Raw genomic sequence first — 22,555 nt, forward strand, 5'->3', positions numbered from 1 at the left:
AACCCATTTTCTACAAGCCACATGTCTTCCTAGCGTTCCGACATTGAAATTGTATTTTCCAATTAAACAAATAAGCAAAGCTCGAGTGCACAGCCACTTGTTCTCAAAGGCTCTAGACAATAGACAATAGAGAAACGTACTGACACCTATTTATGAGCCCGGGACTAGGGCCATCATCTTAGATTCACGACGAGATAAGCTGTTCTAAAACTTTGCAACTACGATAATGAATGCTCTGTGACGACTTCTGCAGCGGTTTCGTCCTATCCATGGTTTCGTCTCGTCACAGATCTTTGGTGTGAACTGGGCGATGTGCGATGGCTACCGCACTTCTAATAGGTTGCAATATAATCCCTAAACACTAGATGGGAGAAATTCTCACAAGAGACCTTTAAGTAAGCAAGCTTCAAATGTTCCTGTAATTACCATCTCAAGTCAGTTTGAATGACAACTGAGTAACAACAGCTTACTGTGTTTGAGTCACAACAACTTACTTTCATTGTCACATGAAAACTCAGAATATTTGCAACTCTACTGTATCAAGTAGGTAGCCTACAATACATTTTTCAGTCCATCATTACTTAAACCAAGCTATTTTACTGACTTTTCCTAAGGCAACAGGTTTCCTCACTTTTTTAAAGTAAAGTTAACTAATCATGTTTTACAGTGCTCCTGACACAGGTTCAGAAGACAGAAGACACATCTCTCTGGTATTGGACATCTCTCTGGTAATGGAGATGGAGAGCTGTAGCGTCCGTAGAAGAGGACGCTCTGGGTGCGGTTGTGTCGGATGAAGAAGAGGAAGGGGTGGTCTGCCACGAACCTCTTGCAATCATCATCAAGCGTGGCACACCTCTCAACCAACTCCCCAGCTAGACTGGCCGCCGCCTCAGTGCCTTTCTCATTCACCTCCACAAAGCACTTGTGCACGACCTTGGACAGAAAAAGGTCGTTGCAGGGGGACATGCCGGAGAAGTCGCAGCTCTCAGGGTTGAAGGCGTCCGTCATGCCCATGCTCTCCAGGATCTCCTTGAGGTCGTACGTCTCCTCCAGCTTGAACTTGGGGAGACCCACCTGCACCTCAACAGTCCTCATCCTGCCTGGCTTGGTCCACTCCGCAAAGTTCTCATATGTGAGCATCTGCTCCAGCTGTGAGAAAGAGAGAGAGATACAGAGAGAGATTTCTACCTCTGCATTTCTAATAAGTAGATATTATAAACTGTTCCCTCTGACACATCTGTGCACTGCACTGCCAGGTTTGCTGTTGTACCTTCTCTAGTCCAGTGGTGTTGTCCTCCATCTCATTAGGCAGCATAATGAGCATGCTCAGATCTTTACCCACGTAGGGCAGCTCTAGAATCTGGCAATTGACGTCAGGGATGTAGGTGAAGGGGAACTTCGCCTTCTGATGCATCATTTGAACAGACTTGCTTACATTCTGAAAACATAAACACGAATGTGATACATACTGTACACACACATATCAACCAATACACACACACATACAGTACATACTGTACATACAGTATATATATGTGTGTGTGTGGGTTTGTGTGTGTGATTTTTTTGTGCTTACCTTCTTGAGAGAAAAAAACATTTCCTCTGTTCGATGTCCTTTGAACTGCTTGTCCCAGTTGCCTTTGAAGTAGATTGCATTTACCAGCACCAGTCTGGTGTCCTCATCCAGACCCCCTGGAGCCAAGAGGTCCTTGATTTTGTCTACAATTAAAATTAACCAGTCAATGAGAGACTGATGAAAGACATGAGGAGATTTAACGATTCACAGAACTGAGAAAAAACAATGATCATGCTTACTGGCTGAATAACAGATCTTTACACTGACACTAAATAGTTTGAACCAGTACTGGTGATTTTTACTATAATGTTTTACAGCAATTAATTACCTCCACCAAGGAGGTTATGTTTTCATCGGGGTTTGTTTTGTCTGTCTGTTTGTTCGCAAGATAACTCAATGGATGGATTTCGATGAAATCTTTATGGAAGGTCTGAAATGACCCAAGGAAGAAACTATTAAATGTTGGGAGTGATCCGTATCACTGTCTGGATGCAGGAGGCGGTTATGTGTTCGCTAGGTGGAGGTTTGCACTCTCTGAGTGTTTTTCTAGTTTATAATGTTTGAACATGTCTGCTGTTTTTGCTTTAGCCCTGAACTCATGCTTACTCTGTGTCTTTTTCTCCACCCATTTGTTGATTTTCACTCGAGCTGCCTCTGCATTTTTACGGAAGTCAACAGCCTCCAGCTCAGCAAGGTAGTGTGTCTTTGTGTCAGCAAGGTATTTCTGAACAGTGGGGGAAAAAAAAACTCTGATGACGAACTCAGACGATATCAAGTGAGATCCGCATGGGAATATCATCACATTGATATCTGATACTGTATCTGATATCTATTCGACATTAGGTGTCCAGTGTTTGGTTTCACACATAATGAAAGTGCAGGCCAACTGTTCTTACCTCAAGAAACTGATAGGACTGCTCTCCATAGAGGCGATTGGCTAGACTCAGGGCGTAGGGGGAGCTCTTTCGGTTGAGTTCAGCAAAGAGCTTACTGAAGCCAACATGGACGTCACCCTCAGCTTTGTGAAGGTTCAGGGACTACAGTGAAAACAGTTGAAAAAAAAAATATTTGTTAGTATTTTAACTGGACACATAATATACTGAAGGGCAGTCTCCAGGTTATGAGAGAAGAAAGAGCAGCTGTCCAGAGATTTAATGAATTTACACTAATGTGATCCTTACTCTTTTGCGGGAGTGTTTTAAACATGGCAGTATGTTAGAATAGCCCATGGTTTCTGGGGTGGACTGTTGTAACACCAGCCAAAACCAAACTCTCTCTAATATGGGTCTGGATAACACAAGAATAACTGCAGGTTGAACAGACACCTCATTAGAATTGATCCACCTCTCTAAAAAGTGTATTCACCAATCGCTACTTGTAACATATAAAGAAACCACTGTCATCCACATTTACACTGCAGGAGCCATTTAATACCAGTGGTGTTGTTATCAACACTGGACAATAACCTCCACCATCACCAAACACGTTTCTGATAGTGATACAGCATGCCGCAGAGCTCACCATGATCGCAGAATTCAGTTAACCCAGCTCTTAATTTTCTACATCCTTGATATGAACATATAAAGCCAGTAAACTGTCACACAAAAACAAACCACTTCTGACGATGCTACTGTGTGAGGGAATTCTGTGGTTCACTTAAATTCATTGTGAATCTTGTACATTTGAAGACTGTGAGCTTACCCTGTGCATTTGGGCCTCAGTGTTGCCGTTGGCTCCAAGGCAGACCATGGCCAGGGCTGAAGAGATGCTCAGAGGAGAGAAGAACACGTTGCCCGTCTTGTTCTTCTCTGAGATCTTCTTGAAAAGTTCAAGGGAGAAATGGCCATTTGCAGATGCCAGTGATTCCATGGTGCGACTGCTGGGAGTCTGCAATGGAATAAATGTGTCGTGGGTCAATGAAATGACGTCTAGATTTTCTGTCCAACAGCAAGTTTATAAAAGGTTTGAATGCCTCCCATATTTGTAACCACTTTAAATGAACCTCCGAGAATAGATAAAGATTCAATGAAGGAATGAATGAAGGAATGAATGAACTTTAACTTTTCACCCATCAGAGAAACCGATGTATGTAGCCTACACTATAGCCCAAAATCTCGAACAGTGGATTCAAAGGGCCGTGCGCCAAACAGTGGATTAGCAAAGGGCCGTGCGCCAAACGCTTTCCACATACATTTTTAAACCAGTTATTGTTCAAAACAACACCGAAACATTTGAACAAAAATATGATACATTGCTTTTTGGATGGTGGTTATAAAGATACACATACCTGGAAACTCACTTGAAGAGTGTTGCCCATCCCTAGTCCACGTGGTCCCTTTCCCTGGCCCTCTCCTCTCAGCCCTGCAGAGTGCACCCTCACAATTTTTTTTTTTTTTTTTAAGTTTCTGGTTTGAGTGAAAATGATAAAATGACCAGCAATCGTCAAGTTAACCAATCAAATGTGTTGTTTTAGTCATAACATAACACATTCCCCTTACGAAAAAGTACTATAGGAATCTTATAGTATTTTGGGACTAAATATTGTAGGAATCTTATAGGAATCTTATAGGAATACTATAGTAAATTGGGACATACTACAGAAGTACTACAAGATTGCTATAGAAATACTATAGCGGCTAGAGGATATTATAGAGGTATTACAGAACAAAACAGAAGTCTGTGATGTTCTGTAATACCTCTATAATATCCTCTTGCCGCTATAGTATTTCTATAGCAATCTTGTAGTACTTCTGTAGTATGTCCCAATTTACTATAGTATTCCTATAAGATTATAAGATTCCTACAATATAGTCCCAAAATAGCCTACTATAAGATTCCTATAGTACTTTTTCGTGCTGCTGCCATGGATGGGCAAACACATCAAAATGTATTTTAACACAGAATATCAATTAGCCTAATTTTGAAGGTATCAAAAATAAACAAAACGGCCTACAGCCACACCATGTATAAAAAAATCCACTCAGCTTCTTGTACAGGCAATGGTTATCTCCAAGCTGGACTACTGTAATTCTCTAGCTGGCCTACCTGCTTGTGTATTAAGACCACTACAGTTGATTCAGAATGCTGCAGCACGACTGGTCTTCAATCAGCCAAAGAGGACACATGTAACCCCTCTCCTAGTTACTCTCCACTGGCTCCCTATAGTAGCCAGAATTAAATTGAAATCTCTCACTCTGGCCTATAGGACACTGACTGGATCTGCTCCCAGCTACTTCAGTTCTTTAATCACGATGTACATTCCCAACCGCCCATTGCGATCTTCTGAGGAGCGTCTGTTATGTCGACCAACCATACATGCTAGGTCAAATTGTAGATCCTATTCTTCAGTGGTTCCGTGTTGGTGGAATGAGTTGCCCAGTGCTCTCCGTTCCAGCAACAGCTTTGGATCTTTTAAGAGGGGTCTTAAGGCATATTTGTTTAATATGCACTTAGTCCTTTGAGTTTGTGATGTGATATGGTTTGTATAATAGTATTGTTTTGTTATAATTTGTCCATTGATAGAATTTGACATTTATTTTGCTATTGTCCTTAAATTTAGCCATACCATGCTTTAGCTATTATTATATAATTAACTGAATGACTTATTTGATTGCTATTCTCATTTTACTGTTTTATTTCTCATTAGGTTAAAATTATTGTTTTACTGATAATATTACTATTCTCCCTTTTTGTAATTGTTCACTGTTAATTTAATTTGTATTGTTATTTATTTGTAGCCTATGTCGCTTTGGACAAAGGCGTCTGCTAAATAACCATAACCATAACCATAACCATGTATATCAAAGTAGCCTAAATATAAATATAACCTTCCATATCACACAGTCTGACTGTTGATAAAGTGGACCGTGTTTGAGAGCAACAGCTTTTCTCTGATTATAGGAAGCATATACTGTAAATCATCTCCATTACAGGTTACTGAGGTTAGCATCACATTGGTAGGCCTATCTATCTCATCCTATACATCTATTGGATTCAATCATTGCTTTCTCACCTTCCCTCCTTCTCTTTGTCTGCTCAACTTCTGTTTTCCAAACGCTAACTTCGTTGCAGCTTTTCCATGTCAGGTGAATTATCCTAGGCTACTTCGCGTCGTGCCTAACAACGCCCTTAGCTGTTCAATTATAGCCTACAGTATAACCCACAGCCTCTCGGGGCTATTGCTTAATTAGACAATGGATTTGAGAGTATTGAAGTTTATACGAACTGTTAAATAGTTTACATACACAGTCTGCGATAGCCGAGTCGAATAGGCTATTGGCATTTCAGACGTAGCCTGTCTGCAACACTGATCAGGCATTTGCAGAAGAAACCACTGCTGTTCTGGTTCCGACCACCCCTCCTCCTCGTACTGGCTGACAGTCTGACAAATGTCACGTATAGCCTACTTCTGGTTTGTGCTTGTGCACATGTCTCTTATAAAAGTAGGCCACATAGGTTACAGCAGAGACACACTTTGGTTAGGTCTTTTTCACAAAATGCCTGACAGATGTCAGATGTGACATTGCATCTCATTGAGTTGCATAGGTGATGACATGGCTATCTATTTTGTTTATGTTGACACTTAACATAGGGTAGCCTATTCAATATTTTATTTAAAAAATCCTGATATTTTAGCCGATCCCGGCTTGGACATCAAACCTCATTTTCTTTGTTTTTTAAGTGATGACTTGCCTGTGACTTGCATACATAGACAGTAGACTGGCTCCAGGCTCACATCCTTACAATGCGTGGGAGTGGCTATTTTGGACATTTCTTCTCTCCCATTCGACACGGAATCGTTCCATCTTGTAGCGCCGCCCTCAACAACTGCGTTGACACTTCCGGGATTTTGTTTGAGCGAATACGGTGTTTCTGTGCTCATCAACATGGTCAAGGAAGGACTAAGACGCTACAAACTCTGAATATTGTTTGTATGAATAGTTATATGTCGAGGTGCCGACACAGTGAATGATCGATATGGTGATTTATTTAGCAGAATGGGACTGGACATCCTAGCGCTAGCGAGCGAGCGCGAGAGGTGCTGTCTGTTGTGAAGGGAATTTAGCTTTCTAACTAACCAGATAATTCCTTACAAGACTAATAAGGATGGTCGGTGACTCGCTGTGAATAGGTAAAGTGTGTACTACAAAAGAGGGAAGCATGGGGTGTTCAGGCCAAAAGGTCCTCTCTCATCTGTCGAGCATGCACGTGTTGCTGAGTTTTGCACTTGCGATGCGTCTGCTGCTGGTCGGGTTCGGGATTTATCAGGACAGAACCATGATCGTGAAATACACAGATATTGATTACCATGTGTTTACAGATGCGGCGAGATACCTCACTCAGGTAAGCATGAGAGAGCGTACTAACACCTTTCCAATTGATGTGGTTTTAAAATGGTTCGAATGAGTATTTTTTTTTTTAAAAGCCTGACCATAAGACTGCACTTCCAAGGAGTATGAAATGGGGTTAACAGACTGTGCATTTTCAAGATGGTATTATGACTACAGTTATTGACATTTTATTTGTGAAATATTGGTCTATTACAACAATAAATTGCTGATGTCACTAAATAGTGACATCTAGTGACATTAAATAGCATAATTAGCTATTTGTTCAGGAAATATTGTATCAGTTCATCACCCAGTTAACCTGACAGATCCTGTAGTTCGCTGTCTGCTTCACACAAGGAGGATCTGGGACTTCTCGATAGGAGATGTATTTACGAAGGCGGGTCCTTGTATAACATCCTCGCATGTGATTTGATAAACCACTTGCCTGTTATCTTGAATGACGTGCTAGGCTTCTTCAAGCTCTTGCCAAACCCGGTCGGAAGAAGAGTAAAAACATCCTTGCCACCAATAAATGTCTTCAAAACTATTCTCTGTTAATCTTTTAAAGAATGAATACTCGATAGATTCGACAAAAACGGTTGAAATAGCAGAATCAATGTCAGCACAAGACTCCTCGCTGCGTGCCGCCATTGTTATTTGAATCAAACACTCGCTTCGGCGCTTCTGATTGGTTGCTCATTTTTTGATCACTGGCAGGGGTTTGGATTGCCCTCGCGTCCAGACCCTTGTGTGGAGCTCAGCGAAACGCCTCTGGTGGAGCATGGCGGAACTACAAGGGTCTGGCGAGAGTCAGGCTATCACCCAGTAGGCCTAAATAAAAAATGAAATCACTGGTACTTTCTGAAGATGCATTCATTTCAATAGTAGACCTATATAGCATGTTATGGGGAGATGGAATATCATCCAAATTGATTTGTCAGTTTTGTGTAATTCCATCAAAAATGCAATATAGATAGGACTAGGCCTACCTCTTAATTCCTTTTTCAAAGACTGCTTAAACACATCTGTAGAGAGACATAGCCCTTTGCCAAACATTTTGTTTATAAATTGTGTAAGATGGCACCCAATGTGGGCGTTTGAAAAAAAAAAACATCTGCCATTTTTCTTCTGATTTCACAAGACTGCAACACAGTCAGTATCTATCACATATGGTTTACAAATGTACATGTGGAATCTACAGGTAGATTCCTGAAGTCTTTAGCTGGAACACTTTTTGAGATAATGACATCTGAACTTTGCTGCAGATTTAAATGAGTGTGCAAATGTAGCAAAATCAGAAGGGGGGGTACCATGTTCAGAAATGTTTTTCTCTGGATGTATTAGGTGCATGAAGCTAATATGTTGGCCAAGTTAGTTTAAAATGGTTACTCTTTAAGTGGTAAAGTTTTGAAGCAGATCTGAGATGGTCAAGCAGAAGGCATTTGTTGAATTGGATTGAATGACCCTTGTGTGTCTCTCTCTGCTGTTGCCCTCTGTGGGCATATAGGGTGAGTCTCCATACAACAGGTCCACGTACCGCTACACTCCCCTCCTAGCCTGGATGCTAACCCCCAACATCTACCTGAGCTTGGTCTTCGGGAAGCTGCTGTTCGTGGCGTGTGACGTGCTGACAGGCCTGCTCATCCAGCGGCTGCTTCTGCTGCGCGGGCTCGCGGCGCGGCCGGCCAGCCTCTACAGCGCCCTCTGGCTGCTGAACCCGCTCCCTGCGGGCGTGTCGACGCGCGGGAACGCAGAGTCCTTGCTGTCGGCGCTGGTGCTGGGAACCCTGCTGTGTCTGGAGCGGAGGCGGCTCGTGAGCGCCGCCCTGCTGTTCGGACTGGCCGTGCACATGAAGATCTACCCGGTGACGTACGCGCTGCCCATCGCCCTCTCGCTGCTGACCAGGGGGCCGCGAGCCGGGCCGTCCGGCGGGAAGAGGAGCGGAACTCTCGGGCCGTCCGGCGGGAAGAGGAGCGGAACTCTCCGGGCGCTTGTCCGCAGGCTGTTGAACAGAGACCTGCTGATGTTCGGCTCCGTCTCTGGAGGGCTCTTCTGTGGACTCACTCTGGTGTTCTACCGCATGTGAGTTTCCAGAACTGCTCTCGTCTTGATAGAACTACTAAGATGCTTTAAATGTACTTGGGCACTTGGAATTGGCCCCTTGACACCCTGCTCTGTACTGACTGTGTGCTTGTCTGCCTGTTTGGTTGGTTCAGCGTTCAGTGTAACTGTGGACGCAGTGTGTTTGTAGAGCTTTCAGTGTTCACACCTGAGTGTGCAGGTATAGCTGAGCTGACCCCTCTTCAGTGTTCACACCTGAGTGTGCAGGTACAGTAGAGCTGACCCCTCTTCAGTGTTCACACCTGAGTGTGCAGGTATAGCTGACCCCTCTTCAGTGTTCACACCTGAGTGTGCAGGTATAGCTGACCCCTCTTCAGTGTTCACACCTGAGTGTGCAGGTATAGCTGACCCCTCTTCAGTGTTCACACCTGAGTGTGCAGGTATAGCTGACCCCTCTTCAGTGTTCACACCTGAGTGTGCAGGTATAGCTGACCCCTCTTCAGTGTTCACACCTGAGTGTGCAGGTAGAGCTGAGCTGACCCCTCTTCAGTGTTCACACCTGAGTGTGCAGGTGACTTTGTTTGTCTCCGCTCCTGACGTGTGTGTGTGTTCCTGTGTGCAGGTGACTTTGTTTGTCTCCGCTCCTGACGTGTGTGTCCTGTGTGCAGGTGACTTTGTTTGTCTCCGCTCCTGACGTGTGTGTCCTGTGTGCAGGTGACTTTGTTTGTCTCCGCTCCTGACGTGTGTGTGTGTCCTGTGTGCAGGTGACTTTGTTTGTCTCCGCTCCTGACGTGTGTGTGTGTCCTGTGTGCAGGTGACTTTGTTTGTCTCCGCTCCTGACGCGTGTGACGTGTGTGTGTTCCTGTGTGCAGGTACGGCTGGGAGTTCCTGCACGAGACCTACCTGTACCACCTGACGCGGCGCGACATCCGGCACAACTTCTCTCCGTACTCGTACCTGCTGTACCTGGCGGGGGAGAGCGGCGGGAGCCGGGCGCTGGGCGTGGCGCTCTTCCTGCCGCAGGCCGGCCTGCTGCTGCTGACCTCGCTGGCCTTCCACGCTGACCTGCCCCTCTGCTGCTTCCTCAACACCGCCGTCTTCGTCTCCTTCAACAAAGTCTGCACCTCGCAGGTCCGCAGCGCACGCCCCACAGACACGCACCACATCCACAGACACGCACCACATCCACAGACACGCACCACATCCACAGACACGCACCACATCCACAGACACAGCCACACCCCACAGGCACACCCCACAGACACGCCCCACAGACACGCACCACATCCACAGACACGCACCACACCCCACAGACACACCCCGCAGACACGCACCACATCCACAGACACAGCCACGCCCCACAGCCACGCCCCACAGACACGCACCACATCCACAGACACGCACCACATCCACAGACACAGACACGCCCCACAGACATGCACCACATCCACACCCCACAGACACGCCCCACAGACACGCACCACATCCACACCCCACAGACACACCCCACAGCCACACCCCACAGACACGCACCACAGACACGCCCCACAGACACACCCCACAGACACGCACCACATCCACAGACACGCACCACATCCACAGACACGCACCACATCCACAGACACAGCCACACCCCACAGACACGCCCCACAGACACGCCCCACAGACACACCCCACAGACACGCACCACATCCACAGACACGCACCACATCCACAGACACAGCCACACCCCACAGACACACCCCACAGACACGCACCACATCCACAGACACAGCCACACCCCACAGACACACCCCACAGACACGCACCACATCCACAGACACAGCCACAGCCACAGACACATCCACAGCCACAGCAGTTATTAGCCTATTATCTTATAAATAAGGACAGTTATAAATAACGCCAGTTATTAGACTATTATCTTATAAATAACAACAGTTATAAATAACGACAGTTATTAGACTATTATCTTATAAATATGGACAGTTATAAATAACGCCAGTTATTAGACTATTATCTTATAAATAAGGACAGTTATAAATAACACCAGTTATTAGACTATTATCTTATAAATAACAACAGTTATAAATAACGACAGTTATTAGACTATTATCTTATAAATATGGACAGTTATAAATAACGCCAGTTATTAGACTATTATCTTATAAATAAGGACAGTTATAAATAACGCCAGTTATTAGACTATTATCTTATAAATAACAACAGTTATAAAGAACAACAGTTATTAGACTATTATCTTATAAATAACGCCAGTTATTAGACTATTATCTTATTTGGTGAAAATCGTGGCCCATGGGCATGTTCGTTGTTGGTACTTTTGAATGACTCATATTTTTTGTTAAACATTCAGTTTGTAGCCTCAGAAAGTCACTAATGTTGGCTGACATAGTAGCCTATGTGGTAGCCTATTCATTTATGGTTGTCAATTATATTGTTAAATAAAGGCTGTAGCAACAAACATTTGTACACCGAAACTTATAGAAGAATTTTATCTTAATGTAAAAAAACACAAATAGCTGAGTAGATCACTTATATTGATGTACAGCCTTGTTGAAAGTTGCGACGAGCCCCTTAACACATAATACAATGTTTGTTTATGTTTATGTTTTGTTTGTTTGTTTCCCTGCATTACTTCCTGTTTATGTTTTGTTTGTTTGTTTCCCTGCAGTACTTCCTGTTTATGTTTTGTTTGTTTGTTTGTTTCCCTGCAGTACTTCCTGTTTACATTTTGTTTGTTTGTTTGTTTGTTTGTTTCCCTGCAGCACTTACTGTTTATGTTTTATGTGTTTGTTTCCCTGCAGTACTTCCTGTTTATGTTTTGTTTTGTTTGTTTCCCTGCAGTACTTCCTGTGGTACCTGTGTCTGTTGCCGCTGGTTATTCCCCACCTCACTTTGTCTGTCAAGAAAGGAGTTGGGATGCTGGCCCTCTGGTTTTCTGGACAGGTATCTGTAGACGCGCCATAAATCAACCATCATCATTTGAATGAAAAATGCCATTTTCTTTTATTGTATAGAGTTACTTGTTTGTGTCAGAGTACTATACTCTTTGCTTGTGTATCAGAGGGCTCTTTGTCTATTGAACGTGACCAAGTGTGCAATGCTCTCCCTGGTGAGTGTGTCTATTGAACGTGACCGAGTGTGCAATGCTCTGCCTGGTTAGTTTGTCTATTGAACGTGACCGAGTGTGCAATGCTCTGCTTGGTGAGTTTGTGGATCAAACACGGTCTCACGCTGTCTTTCTCTTGCTGTTTCCATGACAGGCCCTCTGGCTGGCTCCAGCGTACTTCCTGGAGTTTGAGGGCCGCGACACGTTCCTCCTCATCTGGCTCGCTGGGCTTCTCTTCCTCATCATCAACACGTACATAATGGTCACCATCGTCTCCCATTACGGGCCACTGGCCATCAAGAAGAGGCCCAAAACGGACTGAGTGCAGAAAAGTCAGAGAAAAAGATGTTTGATGGGAGTTGTCACTCTATAGAGAAACAGACGTTTGGTTGTGCGTTGGTGTTCCGTTGTGGGCCTGTGCTGTTTCTGTAGCTCCGCGGATCTAAAAGTGGAGTGGTTTACACATTTGGCTGCAAACAACTGGGTCATGCCCTCGATGACCCTGATGGTGCAGTACAAGGAATAACCAGTAGATGGCGCGTTGTCCACATGAGTGAGGCTGTTCATGCCCTTGTACCATGTGGTGCACTGAAGGATGCCCAGGATGTAAACAATAACATGGCGGAGAGAGAAGACAACAAGCAGCAGTGGGCTCAGAACTCGTCTCGTTTTCTCTCTGGGCTTTCTGGTGCACTTCTCTGTGCATGGACAATACGCTGTACTGTATAAATAAAAACACATCAATAAATACTTACCTACATTGGGCCGGTGTACACATGGACAATACGCTGTACTGTATAAATAAAAACACATCAATAAATACTTACCTACATTGGGCCGGTGTACACATGGACAATACGCTGTACTGTATAAATAAAAACACATCAATAAATACTTACCTACATTGGGCCGGTGTACACATGGACAATACGCTGTACTGTATAAATAAAAACACATCAATAAATACTTACCTACATTGGGCCGGTGTACACATGGACAATACGCTGTATAAATAAAAACACATCAATAAATACTTACCTACATTGGGCCGGTGTACACATGGACAATACGCTGTACTGTATAAATAAAAACACATCAATAAATACTTACCTACATTGGGCCGGTGTACACATGGACAATACGCTGTATAAATAAAAACACATCAATAAATACTTACCTACATTGGGCCGGTGTACACATGGACAATACGCTGTACTGTATAAATAAAAAGACATCAATAAATACTTACCTACATTGGGCCGGTGTACACATGGACAATACGCTGTACTGTATAAATAAAAAGACATCAATAAATACTTACCTACATTGGGCCGGTGTACACATGGACAATACGCTGTACTGTATAAATAAAAACACATCAATAAATACTTACCTACATTGGGCCGGTGTACACATGGACAATACGCTGTACTGTATAAATAAAAAGACATCAATAAATACTTACCTACATTGGGCCGGTGTACACATGGACAATACGCTGTACTGTATAAATAAAAACACATCAATAAATACTTACCTACATTGGGCCGGTGTACACATGGACAATACGCTGTACTGTATGAATAAAAACACATCAATAAATACTTACCTACATTGGGCCGGTGTACACATGGACAATACGCTGTATAAATAAAAACACATCAATAAATACTTACCTACATTGGGCCGGTGTACACATGGACAATACGCTGTACTGTATAAATAAAAACACATCAATAAATACTTACCTACATTGGGCCGGTGTACACATGGACAATACGCTGTATAAATAAAAACACATCAATAAATACTTACCTACATTGGGCCGGTGTACACATGGACAATACGCTGTACTGTATAAATAAAGTCAAAGTCAAAGTACTTTATTGGCCATTTGTGCATAACACATTGGAATTCTTGTGCAGGCCCTACAAGTCAAGTATTTTAAAAAAAGAACAGACATGACAAGTATTTAAAACAGACATGACAAAGAGTAACACATACAAGACATTCAACAAATAGCATTGCACCTGATCTCCTTATTGCACATTGTCCCATTAGAGTCTTTCACAAAAATATTGCACCTTTTGTCCCTTTGTTAATATTGCACATATTCCCCACATTAAGTTACCCTAGTTTACCCTAATATTGCACATTGTCCCCTTGTTTCAGTATTGCCCATAGTCCCATATACAATACAGTGTAAAATATTGCACAGTGTCCATATTTCCAGGCAGTAACCTCCAAGTGGCATGTGTATGTTATGTTAGTAGTATTGTGTCTTTTATGTCAGTATTTTAATTTTGACAGCAGTCTGACTGTAGCAGGAAAGAAGCTGTTAAAGAGTCTGGCCGTCTTAGTTGAGATGCTGTCCGCTCTGCTCTGACGCAGGTTGTATGTGCAGTGTTTGTGTCTGAAAAGAGAGTGGGCTGGGTGTAAGGAGTCTTTGATGATTCTCTCTGCCCTCTTCTGACAGCGCTGTTCATACATGCTTTCCATAGAGGGAAGTTTTGTTCTAATAATCCTCTCTGCAGATTTTATGACACGTTGTAAAGTCCTTCTCTCAGCCTGTGTGGTGTTGCCATACCAGACAGTAATACCTGTGGAGAGGATGCTCTCAACTAGTCCTCTGTATGCTTGTGTAAGGGGGCGGTGACTCAGGCCAGCTTTTTTTAACATGCGTATAAAATAGAGCCTTTGCTGGACTTTTCTCACTGTGGCTGTAGTGTTTTGGGTCCAGCTCAGGTTGGAAGTCACTTGTAGTCCCAGAAGTTTGTGACTGTCGGCCCGTACTACCTCAGTCCCATTGATGCTGAGGGGCTGTAAGGGAGGCGGGCGTTTCCTAAAATCCATTATTACTTCCCTTGTCTTGTCTGTGTTAAGGATGAGGTCATTTGTCTCCCCATAAGCAATGATGTTATTCACAACAGACCTATACCCTGACCCTAAAAACACATCAATAAATACTTACCTACATTGGGCCGGTGTACACATGGACAATACGCTGTATAAATAAATACACATCAATAAATACTTACCTACATTGGGCCGGTGTACACATGGACAATACGCTGTATAAATAAAAACACATCAATAAATACTTACCTACATTGGGCCGGTGTACACATGGACAATACGCTGTATAAATAAAAACACATCAATAAATACTTACCTACATTGGGCCGGTGTACACATGGACAATACGCTGTATAAATAAAAACACATCAATAAATACTTACCTACATTGGGCCGGTGTACACATGGACAATACGCTGCACTGTATGAATAAAAACACATCAATAAATACTTACCTACATTGGGCCGGTGTACACATGGACAATACGCTGTACTGTATGAATAAAAACACATCAATAAATACTTACATTGGGCCTGTGTACACATGGACAATACGCGATCAATAAATACTTACATTGGGCCGGTGTACACATGGACAATACGCTGTATAGATCAATAAATACTTACATTGGGCCTGTGTACACATGGACAATATGCTATCAATAAATACTTACATTGGGCCTGTATACACATGGACAATACGCTATGGCTATGGTTATGGTTATTTAGCAGACGCCTTTGTCCAAAGCGACATACAAATAAATAACAATACAAATTAAATTAACAGTGAACAATTACAAACTAGGGAGAATAGTAATATTATCAGTAAAACAATAATTTTAAGCACTAACCTAATGAGAAATAAAACAGTGAAATGAGAATAGCAATCAAATAAGTCACTCAGTTAATTAAATATAATAATAATAACTAAAGCATGGTATGGCTAAATTTAAGGACAATAGCAAAATAAATGTCAAATTCTATCAATAGACAAATTATAACAAAACAATACTATTATACAAACCATAACGCATCACAAACTCAAAGGACTAAGTGCATATTAAATAAATATGCCTTAAGACCCCTCAATAAATCAATAAATACTTACATTGGGCCGGTGTACACATGGACAATACGCCGTATAGATCAATAAATACTTACATTGGGCTGGTGTACACATGGACAATATGCTATCAATAAATACCTACATTGGGCCTGTGTACAACTGGACAATACGCTATATCAATAAACCAATAAATACTTACATTGGGCCTGTGTACAACTGGACAATAGGCTAGATCAATAAATAAATACTTACTTACATAGGGCCCGATGTGCACATGGACAATACGCTATATCAATAAATAAATACTTCCATTGGGCCGGTGTACAACTGGCTGATGAACCTCTTTTGGATGCTGTGCTGGTGATGAACAGAATGGCGAGGACATTAAGGCATGATGGGTCAGAACAGAAGAATATTACAGCGTTCTGCTGGTGTGTGTGTGTGTGTGCGTGTGTGTGTGTGCGTGTGTGTGCGTGCGTGTGTTAAAGAGAGAGGGGCCATAGAGATAGAGGGGAATCCAAAATGATTTGTATTGCCAAATATATTTAATCCCACTGATTGATTGAGTCAGTCAGATGAAGGCCCTCCTCAGATCCTGCTCTTGACTGCGGCCTCTTAAAGTGCTGTTCCGGAAGCGGCCACTAAGGGGCAGTGTCTGCCCAGCGCAGGGCTTGAGCAGAGCTGCATATCCTTGCATGCCCTCTGGGCTAATGGGGGCATGACGGCGCGAGAGCAACTCAAAACAAACAGTAATGGAGAGCGCTGCTCTTCTCCTCAGATTAGGAGCAGATACGTCCCTTCTACTGTGGGCGCCAGATAAGTCCCCTCTACTGTGGGCGCCAGATAAGTCCCCTCTACTGTGGGCGCCAGCTGGAGCTGCAGAGGAATCAGCTCTTCTCCTCTCCTCCTCCTCTCCTCTCCTCTCCTCTCCTCCTCCTCTCCTCTCCTCTCCTCTCCTCTCTCCTCCTCTCCTCTCTTCCTCTCCTCCTCTCCTCTCCTCTCCTCTCCTCTCCTCTGCTCCTCCTCCTCTCCTCTCCTCTCCTGTCCTCTGCTCTCCTCTGCTCTCCTCTCCTCTCCTCTCCTCTCCTCTCCTCTCCTCTCTCCTCTCCTCTCCTCTCTCCTCCTCTCCTCTCCTCTCCTCTCCTCTCCTCTCCTCTCCTCTTCTCCTCTCCTCTCCTCTCCTCTCCTCTCCTCTCCTCTCCTCTCCTCCTCTCCTCTCCTGCTCTCAGGGGAAATAAATCATAGCGACTGGGCTCTATGGATGTCTTCTTTTGTCTGTGTGTGTGTGGTGGTGGTGGGTGGTGTGTTGGGGGAGGTGGTGCACTTGCATTATCCATGTGTGTGTGTATGTACACATATGTATTTATTTATTTATTTGTTTGTATGCCGTATTTGAGTCATTTGATGCACTCTGGCCTCTCCAGATATGGAGCAGTGCTCTGTTCTACACTTACACTCCTCCACTACACTCCTCCGCTTCTCCTCCTCTTCTCCTCTCCTCCACTACACTCCTCCTGTTCGCCTCTCCTCCACTACACCCCTCCTGTTCTCCTCTCCTCCACTACACTCCTCCTCTTCTCCTCTCCTCCACTACACTCCTCCGCTTCTCCTCCTCTTCTCCTCCACTACACTCCTCCTGTTCTCCTCTCCTCCTCTTCTCCTCCTGTTCTCCTCTCCTCCACTACACTCCTCCTGTTCTCCTCCTCTATACTCCTCCTCTTCTCCTCCTCTATACTCCTCCTCTTCTCCTCCTCTACAGGCCTCCTGTTCTGTTCCTCTATACCAGGGTTTTTCAATAAAGAAATGAGCCATAATATCAGTTTCAAAATGCAGTTGTGATGGAGGTACAATTGTTTTATGCACTTTAATTGAAGGCCTGTTCCTGATATTTCTGTTATGGTTCTATTATGACGATTCTATACAGTTGCACTTTAATTGAAGGCCTGTTCCTGATATTTCTGTTATAGTTCTATTATGATGATTCTATACAGGGATCCACTGCTCTACTCTACAGTCCTGCTCTGTCTCCAGAGTGTGGAGCACAAGCCTCATGATTGCAGTGAATTCTTCCTTTCATGGCCTTAGCGGCTAACTCTAGCTTAGCGTTCTGGGGCTATTTTCTGCTGGGATCTCTGAGGAAGCATCAGAGCCTCACAGAGCCTGTTGGAGTGATTAGGATTTCTGACCAAAAGCCCTCCTAACTTTGTGTACGTGGCACTTAACAAGAGAAGAGGTGGCGGCCATGTTTGCATGTTAACTCAACCCTTCTGTTGCTGCCCTGCCACCTGACGACCCCCCCGCCCCCGCCCCCACCCCCACCCACCCCCGTCACGTCAGGATGAGTGACATTGGCTTCACACCCTGCGCGGCTGCATAATGTGGAGGCGTGGTCAATCAGGGCTGCATAATGTGGAGGCGTGGTCAATAATGCGAGGCTGCATAATGTGGAGGCGTGGTCAATAATGCGAGGCTGCATAATGTGGAGGCGTGGTCAATAATGCGAGGCTGCATAATGTGGAGGCGTGGTCAATCAGAAAGGATGGCATCGCAATAACGACAGGCTGCATGAGTGGTCACGCAAGCCCCTGCACAGCAGCTTATGGTCCTAGTGGATAACCTCCATCCCCCCCCCCCCCCCCCCCGCCCCTGCACAGCAGCTTATGGTCCTAGCGGATAACCTTCCACCCCCCCCCCCCCCCCCCCCGCGCTGCGCCCCCTCTATGGTCCTAGCGGATAACCTTCCACCCCCCCCCCTCCCCCCCCCGCGCTGCGCCCCCTCCCCTGCACTCAGCCCGGTCCTGACGCGGTTGTCATGGCGAATAAAGCATCCCCTCTGGCGGTGTTTGTGCCGTTGAGAGGCGGCCCGGCTGTTCCCAGCTGCGCAGTCGACTCCATGAAGATGGCGTGCAGAATGGCAGAGCGATGCGGCTTCCTTCTCAAACCTCGGAGAACAATAGAATGCTGCGTGAGTGTGACCCCTGACCTGAAGAGGTTCGGAGTGAGATCAAGCACAATAGCAGCACTGCTGCTTCTCCAGAAGTGCGCCATCCTTTGTCTTACACTCTTAAAACAAATATCTTGTTTTTTTTAACACACCTCTGTGTCCAGATAGGGACAACACATTGGTGTGGGGGTCATCCCTATGTTCCCCGTTTTTTGCCAAAAGGGTCCTATGTTCCCCGGTATGTATTGCGACTGGGGAACATAGGACCCTTTTTGGGAAAAGTGGGGAACATAGGACCTTTTTTAAAAGAACATAGAACATAGAACCAAAAAAAGGGTTCTATGTTCCCCGGTCCCATACAAAGTGGGGAACATAGGACCCGGGGAACATAGGACCTGGGGAACATAGGTACGCTCCCATTGGTGTGAGCTCAGCTCAGTGTTGTAGTGTTGTGCAGAGTCGCCACATTCCTCCCTGGCAGTCATTAGTGTCCATTTGGTTCCTTATGAATGTTAGTGTCCCTTTGGTTCCTTATGAATGTTAGTGTCCATTTGGTTCATTATGAACTATGAAGGTTAGTCTGCATTTTGTTCATTATGAATGTATATCGGGATACCTGAGTAAAAGTAAGCTTGAGAACTTGAGCTACTTAGATCCTCATGAAATTCCACTATTCAGTCGGATTAAGGTGAAATTTGAACAAGCCAAACGCTCGCCAAGAGAGAATCATGTCAGGATTTGTTTGTCTTTCTTTTTAAAAAAAGCTATGATAGTGGGTCGTAACTAACTAGATATCCCCTCAAAGGGGGAAAAAAACCCCTAAACCGTCCATCTGGAGCCAATGGCTGTCCAGTGGGGAGCACGAGATGAGCTTATAGCGCTAATCCCGCAGCCCGCACCAGTGGAGCCTGTTTAGCACGCTGGGAAAACAGTGCATGTACCCCCTACAGCCTCCGTTTGGGCCCTCTGGAGCACATGGGCGATTAAGAGAGGTGCCTGTGTGTGTGTGTGTGTGTGTGTGTGTGTGTGTGTGTGTGTGTTGGGGGGGTATCCACTGTTCCAGGAGATTAGTTTGGACGTTGGAAGGGCACAGGACTTGCTGTGAAGGTCTGGATACACCGGCTGCGTTGCTGCGTGTGTGTGTGTGTGTGTGTGTGTGTGTGTGTGTGTGTGTTGCTGTGAAGGTCTGGATACACCGGCGCTGTGGATCACGGCCCCCTGCTGAACACAGGCGGATGTGTGTGTGTTGCTGCGTGTGTGTGTGTGTGTGTGTGTGTGTGTGTGTGTGTGTGAGGGGCGCCAGTGTGCAGCTCGGCCGCTAACACACGCTCAGCGCCGTGCTCAATGCTTTAGAGACACACACACACACGGCAGGATTTGGCCGCAGGAGCGGAGCTCTGGTGTGTGTAGCTCCTGCTCCTCACAGGTGATGTGCCGCTCAGACACGACCTGGCGCTGAGGAGCTTCTCGTGTTGGCGCACCGCTAACCCCATTGTTAGAGAACAAGCCTGTTATTCTAAAAAAGTGGCGTTTAAGGCCTGCTCTTCATCAAATAGCCACATGAAAGGATCTCTTCAAAACACAAAATCGATTTCCATTTCTCGAGTCAAGGAAGAGGACATGGCATTGCTCATGCTGAAGCTCACTCACAGAAAGAGACACCGTAAGGAGGAGTTGTGTTAATTGCTGTTTGGCTGGATCCTCATTACCGATTACATCCATTACTAGAGAATTACCTCCTGCCCCTAACACACAAGTTTCAGAGTTTTGAAACGGAAGCTTTTGAAATAGTCAGAAGTTGGAAAGCCCAGTTACCCCGCACATAAACGCGATGCTTAGTGTCGTGTCTCCGCTGGGTCAGGGTCTCTTTGTGAAGCTGACCATTCCAACAGCTTTGTGGCCCTTTGCTCTCTCATGTGAAAAGTTCCCAACGCTCCCTGGTGTGCCTCCCCGTGCCAAGGGATCCAATTCTGCTGCTGTGAGAATAGCTCTGGCGCCCAACACGGCTACCCTCAGGTTTTCCAACCGACCATGTCCGCTCCGCGCCAAAAGACAGAGGCTGTCCGCGCGAAAGTCCATTACATGCCTCGGAAATTGGAGCGGCATCTTGATGTGTGAGCTGCATATGCGCCCGTTCTCTCTCTCTCCCTCTCTCTATCTCTCCCTCTCTCTCTCTCTCTCCCTCTCTCTCTCTCCCTCTCTCTCCCTCTCTCTCTATCTGGATTGTGCTTCCGAGAGAGCTGCAGCTCAGCGGTGACCTCCAGAGGAACAGACGGCTGGCTCCGGGAGGCGTGGAAGGGGCTGCCATTTCATTTGATACTGTTGGCAGGCTTTTGATACGGTGGAAAAAGAGCACTTTGTTGGCCCTCCTCGGTTAGGCTTTTTAGGCCTATGTGCAGACTGAGAGGTATCCTCAACTCTCCTGCCCCTCTCACTATCCATGTGCAGACTGGGAGGTATCCTCAACTGTCCTCTCTCTCACTATAGCTGAGGTATCCTCCACTCTCCTGTCTCTCACTATCTATGTGCAGACTGAGAGGTATCCTCAACTGTCCTCTCTCTCACTATCCATGTGTAGGCTGAGAGGTATCCTCAACTGTCCTCTCTCTCACTATAGCTGAGGTATCCTCAACTGTCCTCTCTCTCACTATCTATGTGCAGACTGAGAGGTATCCTCAACTCTCCTGTCTCTCTCTATACATGTGTAGGCTGAGGTGTCCTCCACTCTCCTGCCTCTCTCTATCCATTTGTAGGCTGAGGTATCCTCCACTCTCCTGTCTCTCACTATAGCTGAGATATCCTCCACTCTCCTGCCTCTCTCTATACATTGCTTAGCTGGTCCTGTCTTATTATTACTACAGCTAGATATAGTATACCATATATGGTAGCCTGTCACTGGGGTGGGGGGTTGGGGAACAACATTTGTTGTTGATGGTACTGGTGACTGAGCTGAGGGTAAACAGTGCTTCAGCCACTTACTCATCCCTGTAAGACCATTACTGAAGGCCTCTACTGAATGGACTCTCCTGTAAGACCTTAAGGCCTCTCAGCAGAAGAGTGGACTCTCCTGTCCAGCTTAGTTGCGGATCTTCAGGGATTAGCGCTCTTATTCCCAGAATATTGGTGCAACAGTATGCTAACGGCTCTCCTCCAGGACCATGATCTGGTTGCTGCGCAGGATCCTTTCACCACCACACAGCAACGCTACCTCAACCACACAGCAACGCTACCTCAACCAGCCATCCAGGATCCTTTCACCACCACACAGCAACGCTACCTCAACCACACAGCAACGCTACCTCAACCACACAGCAACGTTACCTCAACCAGCCATCCAGGCATCGGCCTTCATTCATTCACAGTCCAGTTTGAGAAGTTACTTTCCAAAAGTTTCTGTGAATTGTTGAGGTTATCGTGAAGTTATCGCAAAATGAGTAGAAGCTCATTTGCAAGAACAGATATCTGCCAGTTTTTCTTTTGATATTTATTTATTTATTCATTTATACTTCATCAAAACAATTGAATGCTGTTTTCGCAAATGAACATATGACATTTCGTCCATGAGTTTCTTTGTGCTGTCAGGCATCCACTTAAA

The 22,555-nt window shown here is 45.1% G+C and overlaps 3 protein-coding genes across 3 annotated transcripts in view; 1 reads left to right on the forward strand and 2 right to left on the reverse strand.

The window, feature by feature from the left end:
- Positions 1-654: 654 nt before the first annotated feature.
- Positions 655-5,906, reverse strand: LOC134066497 (leukocyte elastase inhibitor-like). The gene is made up of 8 exons (XM_062521858.1): positions 5,802-5,906; positions 3,864-3,981; positions 3,278-3,463; positions 2,473-2,613; positions 2,183-2,300; positions 1,577-1,719; positions 1,271-1,438; positions 655-1,149 (listed from the first exon to the last, which is right to left on the reverse strand). Exons 2-8 carry the CDS (start codon positions 3,891-3,893, stop codon positions 655-657), a joined length of 1,281 nt encoding a protein of 426 aa, XP_062377842.1. The 5' UTR covers positions 3,894-3,981; positions 5,802-5,906.
- A 487-nt stretch (positions 5,907-6,393) lies between these two features.
- On the forward strand, positions 6,394-13,089 carry pigm (phosphatidylinositol glycan anchor biosynthesis, class M). Its single transcript, XM_062521712.1, has 5 exons — positions 6,394-6,919; positions 8,414-8,988; positions 9,840-10,098; positions 11,830-11,931; positions 12,249-13,089. The coding sequence occupies exons 1-5, from the start codon at positions 6,737-6,739 to the stop codon at positions 12,414-12,416; spliced, it is 1,287 nt and encodes a 428-aa protein (XP_062377696.1). The 5' UTR covers positions 6,394-6,736; the 3' UTR covers positions 12,417-13,089.
- A 5,714-nt stretch (positions 13,090-18,803) lies between these two features.
- Positions 18,804-22,555, reverse strand: part of LOC134066498 (uncharacterized) — a 99,924-nt gene continuing 96,172 nt past the window's right edge. The window contains exon 9 of the mRNA XM_062521859.1: positions 18,804-18,999. Within this exon, the coding sequence (XP_062377843.1) occupies positions 18,804-18,999 (196 nt within the window). The remainder of the gene's footprint in view (positions 19,000-22,555) is intronic.

This window comes from Sardina pilchardus, chromosome 19 (assembly GCF_963854185.1).
Source record: "Sardina pilchardus chromosome 19, fSarPil1.1, whole genome shotgun sequence".
Classification (NCBI taxonomy): Eukaryota; Metazoa; Chordata; class Actinopteri; order Clupeiformes; family Clupeidae; genus Sardina; species Sardina pilchardus.

What these genes read in the sequence shown, in the direction of transcription:
- pigm (XM_062521712.1), top strand. Translation starts at nt 6,737, where the DNA reads ATGGGGTGTTCAGGCCAAAAGGTCCTCTCTCATCTGTCGAGCATGCAC. An exon ending in ACTCTGGTGTTCTACCGCAT is followed by an intron (nt 8,989 to 9,839) that starts GTGAGTTTCCAG and finishes TCCTGTGTGCAG; the next exon opens with GTACGGCTGGGAGTTCCTGC. An exon ending in CCCTCTGGTTTTCTGGACAG is followed by an intron (nt 11,932 to 12,248) that starts GTATCTGTAGAC and finishes TTTCCATGACAG; the next exon opens with GCCCTCTGGCTGGCTCCAGC.
- LOC134066497 (XM_062521858.1), bottom strand. Translation starts at nt 3,893, where the DNA reads ATGGGCAACACTCTTCAAGTGAGTTTCCAG. An exon ending in CTCTTCAAGTGAGTTTCCAG is followed by an intron (nt 3,464 to 3,863) that starts GTATGTGTATCT and finishes ATTCCATTGCAG; the next exon opens with ACTCCCAGCAGTCGCACCAT. An exon ending in GGTGGAGAAAAAGACACAGA is followed by an intron (nt 1,720 to 2,182) that starts GTAAGCATGAGT and finishes TTTTAATTGTAG; the next exon opens with ACAAAATCAAGGACCTCTTG.